This window comes from Kogia breviceps, chromosome 16, assembly GCF_026419965.1.
Source record: "Kogia breviceps isolate mKogBre1 chromosome 16, mKogBre1 haplotype 1, whole genome shotgun sequence".
NCBI lineage: Eukaryota > Metazoa > Chordata > Mammalia > Artiodactyla > Physeteridae > Kogia > Kogia breviceps.
In genome coordinates this window covers 34,424,730-34,434,869 of record NC_081325.1, presented here as the reverse complement: position 1 = coordinate 34,434,869, position 10,140 = coordinate 34,424,730, and the positions used below count along the sequence as shown (strand labels likewise).

The 10,140-nt window shown below is 39.6% G+C and overlaps 1 protein-coding gene across 1 annotated transcript; it reads left to right on the top strand.

The window, feature by feature from the left end:
• Positions 1-782: 782 nt before the first annotated feature.
• On the top strand, positions 783-6,833 carry PCDH20 (protocadherin 20). Its single transcript, XM_059042389.2, has 2 exons — positions 783-930; positions 1,973-6,833. Exons 1-2 carry the CDS (start codon positions 799-801, stop codon positions 4,691-4,693), a joined length of 2,853 nt encoding a protein of 950 aa, XP_058898372.1. The 5' UTR covers positions 783-798; the 3' UTR covers positions 4,694-6,833.
• The last annotated feature ends 3,307 nt before the right edge of the window (positions 6,834-10,140 follow it).

Below are 10,140 nucleotides of genomic sequence, written 5' to 3'. Positions count from 1 at the left end.
TGTTAAAATTGCTTGCAGGCAGAACCACTTCTGTTACCAAGCAATTGTTGCCACTCTCCCTCTTGGCTCTTTACCTTAGCCAGAAGCCGCGGTTGTCTCAAAAGACCACAAGGCAGACACCCAGAGACACTTGCGCCTACAACTAGGAAATTGGCAGAAGCTTTGTCACCGCCAACTGCGAAGCTTCAAAATTAAAGCACGTCGAAACCTTCACCGAATTCATATATTTGCTTCTCTGCTCCAGACCGCCTTACTAAGAGTTTGAAGTTCCTTCTCTCTGCAGAGAAAGTGGATTTTCTTTCTCTGTGCAAACACTGCTGGATCCAATTCTCTCGGAAGAACTGGTGGCAAAGCAGGCGTTTGGGGATCGCGCCTGTGATTGCTCTCTAGTGCCGACTTCCTTTCTCTCTAATCAGATATAAATGCAGGCTTATTAATTTAGTCTAATTCTCCCTCTCACGCTCGCAACCTGTGGACTTGGGTCCTGACTGGTGCTGCGAGGAGGGAGGACGGTGGGCAAGCGCCCCGGAGTCTGACCGGGTGGCGCCTAGTCGCCGTCTTCAGAGGCAAGTCCCCGCTCCGGCTCCTCCGGCGGGGTCTGGACTTAACCCAGCTCCAGGACAGGAAACCATGACCTTGTCTCGGTACCCCCTCGCCTTTCTGCCCCCCTTGAGCTGCTGTCCTTAACTGACGAGCCAGTGACTATTGGCTGAAGTTCCCAGCGATTTGCATGCAGAGAGAGGGAGTGTCTTCTGCCGCCTCCCCGTCAGGAGCGCGCCCACTGCAGCCTCCTTGGGAATGCGCGGCCGAGGGGATGCGCGCAGCTCGCGGGCCCTGCCAGTGAGCTGGCGCCCAGCGACCTGGCACCCGCGCCTGGATATGGGGCGTCTAAGTCGTTTCAGGAGCAGCACCAGCCACAGAAACCTTCCGGTAAGGGAAGGGGTCCACGAGCCTCGCGGCCCCGACAAGTTGCAATACTGTGGGGCAGTTCCCACTCCTTGATGGTTTCTCAAATCTTTTACCTTAATCCAAACTTCCCAGGAAGGTTGGGTGGAGGGAAAGGGAGTTTGGGATAATGTGTCTGCATTTTAGCAAGGAATAGGCAAGTCCTTGGGTCGGGAGAAGTTTCTGAAGCAGAAATGTAGGCAGATGAGGTGGAGAAGGCTGGGGTGTGCTCAGTGGGCTTTGAGATAAAGGGGTTCGTAGATTGTTTCCTGCGGCCAGCATCTGGCTGTGACTGTCTACTGCAAATGACAAATTGTTTTTGCATAATCATTTCCCACATTTACTTCTCTTTCCCTAAGGGAGGGGGATTAGTGAGAGCTTGTTAGGGGGTGGAAATACAGATCCTTTCGATTTGATTTTAGATAGGTACTAAAATGAAAATCAGTTCTTCCGACCTAAAGCGTTTATTTAGTGGGGTAAGGAGTCCGAAGGGTTAGAGTTACTATATTATTATTATTATTATTAATACTGTTGTTATCGGTCTCATAGCAAGGGATGTAACACATTTTGCATTCCGGGGATCTTAGTGGTAGAAACCTTTCAATGGAAAATAAAGTGCCCACCTCTCGGTCCTCTCCACTACCAGCCCACTCCCTCCCCATGACCTACCCTGGTGGTTTCTCTGTCGCGTTGCGCAGTCCTCTCCACTCCGACATGTACTTCCAGGGATGATTTATGGTTTGGGATTCCGAATGTTAACTGAGTGAGGTGGTGATGGGGAGCCGGGCAGGGGCGGGGGGTGGGGGGGAGATGTAGAAAGTAAAGAGAAAAAATAAGTTTTGGAGACAGTGTTGCCCCATAGATCTCTCCTTTACAGCAAGTTTCCTCTTCACCCCGTTCTGACGGGAGCGTTTGCCTTTGGGAATGGGGATGGAGCCAGAATGACCCCAGGGCAGTGGTTCTGCCTCCAGGCTCTGTGTTTTTCCGCGTGTGTGTAATAAGCCTTCTCTCCACCCCCCACGTTCAGCATCTGCTTCTGTTTTTCCTCTTCGTGGGACCCTTCAACTGCCGGGCGAGTTACAGCCGGGCCACGGAGCTTATGTACAGCCTGAACGAGGGACTGCCCGCGGGGGTGCTCATCGGCAGCCTGGCCGAGGACCTGCGGCTGGTGCCCGGAGCAGCGAGGCAGGACCCGCAGTCGCAGGCCCTGGAGCACAGCGGCGCCAAGCGGAACACTCCTCTCTCCTTCAACCTGGCCTCCCAGGGACTGAGTGGCCAGTACGTGACCCTAGACAACCGCTCTGGGGAGCTGCACACTTCTGCCCAGGAGATCGACAGGGAGGCCCTGTGTCTTGAAGGAGGTGGAGGGGCTGCCTGGGGGGGCAGCATTTCCATCTCCTCTTCTCCTTCCGCTGACTCTTGTCTTTTGCTTCTGGATGTACTGGTCCTGCCTCAGGAATACTTTAGGTTTGTGAAGGTGAAAATCGCTATCCGGGACATCAATGACAATGCCCCACAGTTCCCTGTTTCCGAAATATCGGTTTGGGTCCCAGAAAATGCACCTGTAAACACCCGGCTGGCCATAGAGCATCCTGCCATGGACCGAGATATAGGCACTAACGGAGTTCAGACCTACCGCTTGCTGGACTACCATCGTATGTTCACCCTGGACGTGGAGGAGAATGAGAATGGGGAGCGAACCCCCTACCTAATTGTCATGGGACTGTTGGACAGGGAGACCCAGGACCAGTATGTAAGCATCATCATAGCTGAGGATGGTGGGTCTCCACCACTGTTGGGCAGTGCCACCCTCACCATTGGCATAAGTGACATTAATGACAATTGCCCTCTCTTCACAGACTCACAAATCAATGTCACTGTGTATGGGAATGCTACAGTGGGCACACCGATTGCAGCTGTCCAGGCTGTGGACAGAGACTTGGGAAACAATGCTCAGATCACCTACTCTTACAGCCAGAAAGTTCCACAAGCATCCAAGGATTTATTCCATCTGGATGAAAACACTGGAGTCATTAAACTTTTCAGTAAGATTGGAAGAAGTGTTCTGCAAATGCACAAGCTCACCATTCTTGCTAATGGACCGGGCTGCATCCCTGCTGTGATAACTGCTCTGGTGACCATTATCAAAGTCATTTTCAGACCACCTGAAATTGTCCCTCGTTATATAGCGAATGAGATAGATGGTATTGTTTACCTGAAAGAACTGGAACCTGTTAACACTCCAATTGCATTTTTCACCATAAGAGATCCAGAAGGTAAATACAAGGTTAACTGCTACTTGGATGGTGAAGGACCATTTAGGTTATTACCCTACAAACCATACAGTAATGAATATCTGCTAGAAACCACAAAACCTATGGATTATGAGCTACAGCAGTTCTATGAAATAGCTGTGGTAGCCTGGAACTCTGAGGGATTTCATGTCAAAAAAATGATTAAAGTGCAACTTTTAGATGACAATGATAATGCTCCTATTTTCCTTCAACCCTTGGTGGAACTAACCATTGAAGAAAACAACTCACCCAATGCCTTTTTGACTAAGCTAGAAGCTACAGATGCTGACAGTGGAGAGAGTGGACAAGTTTCATATTTTCTGGGACCTGATGCTCCATCATATTTTTCCTTAGACAGTGTCACAGGAGTTCTGACAGTTTCTACTCAGCTGGATCGAGAAGAGAAAGAAAAGTACAAGTACACAGTCAGAGCTGTTGACTCTGGGAAGCCACCCAAAGAATCAGTAGCCACCGTGGCTATCACAGTGTTGGATAAAAATGACAACAGTCCCAGGTTCATCAACAAGGACTTCAGCTTCTTTGTGCCAGAAAACTTTCCAGGATATGGTGAAATTGGAGTAATTAGTGTAACAGATGCCGATGCTGGGCAAAATGGATGGGTTGCCCTCTCCATGGTGAACCAGAGTGATATTTTTGTCATAGACACAGGAAAGGGCATGCTGAGAGCCAAAGTCTCTTTGGACAGAGAGCAGCAAAGCTCCTATACTTTGTGGGTTGAAGCTGTTGATGGAGGTGAGCCTCCCCTCTCCTCTACCACAAAAATCACAATTCTCCTTCTAGATATCAACGACAACCCACCTCTTGTTTTATTTCCTCAATCTAACATGTCTTACCTGTTGGTATTACCTTCTACTCTCCCTGGATCCCCAGTTACAGAGGTCTATGCAGTTGACAAAGACACAGGCATGAATGCTGTCATAGCTTACAGCATCATAGGGAGAAGAGGGCCTAGGCCTGAGTCATTTAGGATTGACCCTAAAACTGGCAACATTACTTTGGAGGAGGCATTGCTGCAGACAGATTATGGGCTCCATCGTTTACTGGTGAAAGTGAGTGATCATGGTTATCCGGAACCTCTCCATTCCACGGTCATGGTGAATCTATTTGTCAATGACACTGTCAGTAATGAGAGCTACATTGAGAGTCTTTTAAGAAAGGAACCAGAAATTAACATAGAGGAGAAAGAACCACAGATCTCAATAGAACCGACTCATAGGAAAGTTGAGCCTGTGTCTTGCATGCCCACCTTAGTAGCTCTGTCTGTAATAAGTTTGGGTTCTATCACTCTCGTAACAGGGATGGGCATATACATCTGTTTGAGAGGGAAAAGGTATCACAGGGAGGATGAAAATTTGGAAGTACAAATTCCATTAAAAGGAAAAATTGACTTGCATATGAGAGAGAGGAAACCAATGGATATTTCTAATATTTGATTTTTTTTTTTTTTTTTTTTGCTGTGGAGTAACAGAGATGTTTTAACTGACTTTGGAGAGTTCACCACCCAAAGAGTGTTGGACATCTAATTTATAACTGGTACTGTATTGTAAATAGCTGTTTACAGGTTTTTAAATTCAAAATCAGAGGTTATAAAATGTGTACAGCATTTTTAAATGAAAATTGGTACTAACAGCTATGGAACTGTTATAAAAAAAAGCTTGGACATGATTTGCAGCTTTCATACACCAAGCAGATGATTGTTAAAACCCGGGAATAAGGTAAGAAAATGGTACATTGCATTTTTTGCCTAAAAATGTCCTTTAACCACAAGAGGGCATCAGCTGCTCCTTTGCAGGGAACTCTTTTAAGGTATTGTACATGACAGTTGTACATGAAATTAATGAGAGTCTATTTTAAATATATTGTTTTTAACATTAAACAAAGATGAAATTAAAGTAAATGGAATGTCATCCCACTTAAATGTATGATAAAAAAGAAAAGAAATGCATTTGTAAAAAGAATGTTTATTACCTCACAAGTGCATAATGTATAATTTGAAAGAGAAGACTTCACAAAGAAGCACAATTCTTTTCTAGTAAGGATAAACGCTTTGCCATGTGTTAAAGATTTGACGTGCTGAAGAGTAATTCACCTTCTGTGTACTCTGGTTGCTTTCTGTTTGCTTTACCACTGCACTTGCTATTATTACAAGGGAAAATACATATATTCTTTCTTAAAGAAAATGTAACTAGAAATTAAGTCCAAGAGAAACAGCCAGAAGCAAAGATATGTTTCAATCTTAGTTGCTTCATAGGTGTTCATGACATTTTGATGCTTTCACAACTTGTCAGTAGTGCTTTATTCTTGGGTTATGTATTATATTCTTATAGACTTAAACTCATGTGTTACATAAAAAAAGAAAAATCTTATTATAACAAAATTATTCTAGAAGCTGGTGGACACTACTGGTTGTTTTAGCTGGACCTTTTCTATGAAAGTTATACTTATCTTTTTGTTGTTGTTTAGGTTTGTTGGCTACTGTTTCTGGCTTCCTTTCTTTGGCTTTGGATTAGGTCCAAGAGTTTATTTGTAAGCCCAGCAGCAGATTTCTTTGAAAATTTAGCTTTTACTGAACACTTTGCAGTGAAGCAAGCTGGTTTATCAGTGATTGGTCACCTTCACTTCCTTGTGTGAGCTGGAAATTTTATTTTATATGAGAGCTATAGCAAAATTATCTTTGTAAACAAAGACTAAGTGTTAGCTTAAACTGGATCATTCTACTTTTGGGTATCATGTGTCTGTACTGTACCAAAAGTGTTTCTATGTCTGCAAATTAAAGGTATATATTTTCATAATTTCTTTCTCATTTTTACTGTTTTATATTTGAACATGGGCTTGTTCTTTTACTGAAGTTCCTGTTAATGGCATTCATTTGCTTTTAGAGGTAAATGTGGGTAAACTGTAAATATTCTGTTATGCTAATGTTTATATTAAACTAATTCATTACTTAATTAAACATTTGGTAAATTATTATTAAATACATGTGTAGTTATATACATATATAGACACACACACACACACACACACACACATATATATAATAGAAAAAGAGTATGCCTATGTGTTTGATAGAAGTTCACATGAAAATTTACACCCATGCATGTGTACATGCATATTAATTTATTATGACTTAGAATAAATTATAAACTCTCATTTTAATACATACTTATAACAAATCCTCTGTTAGCTGTGTTACAAGTGCTTTCAATAAATTTTAAAATAAAAACACATTGCAAAACAAGAATTGAATACAAAAACCCAAGACATTTTGAATAGGTATTAACTCATTTTTGATTTCTTCAATTTGAGAATTTAAATAAATAAAATAATAAGCATATGAGGCAGTAGAGTTTGTTACAAAAAGGAAATATATTTTTATTGGAAATTCTTTTTTTATGAGAGTCCACTGAGCTAAGAAAGTAAGATCATTTAACCCCCCAAATTTTTCATTCATAATTGATATAGAGCAATGGAGGAAACCATCCTCCACCAGTCATTTTTATATCTGATTTCTCTCTTTTACAGGAAGGAAATACATGTGAAACAAGTAGTACCATTAAAAAAAAAGTCCTCTACAAATGCAATGATTTAATTATCAGTATAAATAAAAAAACATTTTATTCACTTATGAGTTTGAAGAAGGTTCATGTGTTTGGGGTATGGATTTCATCTTTAGCATGAAAAAAATGTCTGTAACATTAATAAAAGGACATATTTCTGAATAACTTCTTGTGCCAAGATTTCCTTTACAAAAGCATCTCATTCACTTTAAAAATGTATATAACAAGGAAAGTTAAAGTAAGTTAAGCTCAAAGATAAAAGCCCCATTTTACTAACACCTTGTGCTAGAATGGTTGCCAAAATGTATGCTAATCATGTCAATGTTGTTAGTTGAGCTGGCACAAAAATAAATGTTCCATTCATTAAAAACCCTAATATCCATTTAACAGTTTGAGAACCAGTGAGTACTCTTTGCCCAATTTAAGGAAGAAGAGATTGCTCTGATCTTCACAGTGCCAAACCCATTCTTACACTACAGAGAAAACTGTTCATTAATTTGGAACTGGAAATTTAAAACAACACAGCAATTTCAACTACAAGGGAGGAAACAATTTACCTTACTTGACTCTTTAGAGGCCCTGACCCTATTAAAAAAAAAAGTTTTCTTGGCAGTTATGCTTTTATCAATGGCAGTTAAAAGTAAAAGGAAAAAGAAACACTTCTTTTAAAACAATTTTGTATTATTAGTGTATTAAAAATAAAATCCAAATCCTTTGTCTTTTTGGGTGCTTTGAATGTATTTTATGAAAACACCAGGCATAATCTTGCCTAAGAAATATCAGTGAAGCAATATTAGGGAAGGTGTATAAAGTGGACTTGATTGCAGTAATAGCTCTCATAAGGATTCTAATTTGTGCTCCCAGAACATGTTTCGATTGACAACTGTAAAAAGAAGAATTATACAATCCTCATCTGAGTTTACAGAGACTCGGGTTCCAATCTCTCCTTCCTTGGTGAGGTGAGGACTCTGTGGGGTCCTGACTTTTGGCAGACAATGAAGAATGTAATGAAAGGACAGCATTGAGCATATGGTGCTCTTCAGTTCACTGGGCAACCTCAGCTCACAGACACCAGAGACATAGATACCTGAACATTGTCCTCACTCTGAGGTAGATTTGCTCACTGCAAGAAAGCAGTCAGTGCTACCAATTACATTTTACTGACTTGTGCAATCTCTGCCTCACAATATGCCTTTAGAGTGTGAGCAGTCAACTAATATTTATTGAAAGGAAGAGGATTGACAATTATGCAAATGGACTCAAAGAAGAAAAAAAATCAATCATATTAAAAAAATCAGTAATTCCTGAGCAAAACACCCACCATAATTTTTTTCTAGTTAGTTCTATTTCTGATAAGAAAAGATCATGAATATTTTTCAGATGGTTTACACATATATACCTACAGTCTATAATCATTTTTTAAATGTCAGTTATTGTATGTAATTGTTCTTAAAATAGTAGCACTTTTTTCCCTGATAAACCCCTAAACTGGAAATGTATTCCTTTAAGGGTATAAAACAAAACTGAATGAACTTTAAGACTTAACCCACTAATGTCAAGAAGTAGGAATACTGTGAAGGTTCAAAAGGAAACTCGGTCATTCATAAATACATATTTATTTTGGTACTCAATTACCATGGGCTTAACTGAGAACAACAGAGTCCTTCATGACTTTAGATTATAGTGTGGGAGGCTAATAGGAAAACCTTCAATCTGAAAACACTGTGTGGGATAAATGCCTATTCCGGGATGCCAAGTGAACCTAACTCAATCTTGGGAAGTCTTAGAGAAAGTTTCCTAAAGGAAGCGATTTCTAACGTGGGCCCTCTCAGGAAGATGATGCCTAATTTGAATATAAGAAGGAGAAGTTAGCCAGTGGAAAGTGGGCAGAAGGAGAGAGAAGGGTGTTTAAGGAAGAGGGAATAATGGGCAAGGCATACATGTGCAAGTGAGCACATCATGACTAAAGAAGCACAAATACCACTGTTATTCTTGGCTCAAGGGATGAAGAGAATGAAAGATATTATTAACAATGAACTTGGGGATGTACACGTGCTGCAAATAATAAAGGGACTCGTGTCATACCTGGAGGTTGCAATGTTATCCCAAAGCCAATGGGAATTTTAAGGGTTTGACCAGGCTATGTGTGTTTTTTAAAGATCACTTTGGCAATGTGTGTAGCTTGTGTTGAAGAAGATTCTAGAAACTGAATAGAAGGAGTAGTGACAATTTAAGTGAAAGACGGGGCTTTAAACCAGGCAATATGAAAGAGATATATAACATAGTAGGTAGTAATTTGTAGCTGATAAAGAAACTTGTGGTACCAATAAGAATTAATCCACATGTGATAGATAAGAAAGTTGATAATTTTCATAATTTGCTTTCAAGCCTATTTTACATTAAACTTAGTTTTGAATAAACTGACAGAATATCAAGAAAAATTTTGACAACTGAGGGGATTAGAAAACAGCAATTATGAAAGTAAAAAATAAGCAAAATCTTACTGAAAACAGCAGAGTTACTTTTCCTTCAAATATTTCTTTTAAAACACACACTTTAATTTTACATTCATTAGAAAGTTAAACAAAGTGTGATACTTAAAAAGACAATATGCCAAATAGTAAAAGAAAATTCTCTGAGATGAAATCACATCTAAAAATGAAGTCAATCAAAACTACTATTAAAATGAATTAATAAGAATCATATATCTTCCCTGCATGCACTTGTAGAAAAGATAGATATAATTTTAAAAATAAAGCTATTTATACCTCATAAAGAGAAAAATATTTTAAAATTATAAAATTATATATTTGACAGATATAATAATGCAGGAAAATAGTAAGAAAACAAAACTTTAGGAGATTAGAGAATAAGTGATAATAACCAGGGAAAATTTTACGAGACTTACAGAAAAATGGAGGGAATAAACTTAATTTATAATACAGAAATGAATATTTATTTATGCAAAGTATATATGTATATGTATATACATATGTATATATTAGATATAGGAAAGGCAGGTTCAGTTGTGGATATAAGAGATATGGTTAATTCAAAAATGCAGATGACCAGGCTTGTATATATTAAGGTAAATGAAGGTAAACCCAGAATGACTGAATGTTAGGAACTCACTAAATCACAAATTTTACAACCTCAAAGGAATTTGGGATTATTGTTCTTCTCCTTATAGTTTTGAGTACCATATCCTAAAGCATCAATAAAGATAACTACTATTATCAATTATTTATTTACTAAACATTTACTATTAGCCTATACCTCTTATAAGCAAGACATTGTGCTAGGCCCAAAGGTAAATTTTGTTC

Coding starts and splice junctions, on each gene's coding strand:
- PCDH20 (XM_059042389.2), top strand. CDS start 799: ATGCGCGGCCGAGGGGATGCGCGCAGCTCGCGGGCCCTGCCAGTGAGC. Junction 931..1,972: donor CCAGCCACAGAAACCTTCCG/GTAAGGGAAGGG, acceptor CCCCACGTTCAG/CATCTGCTTCTGTTTTTCCT.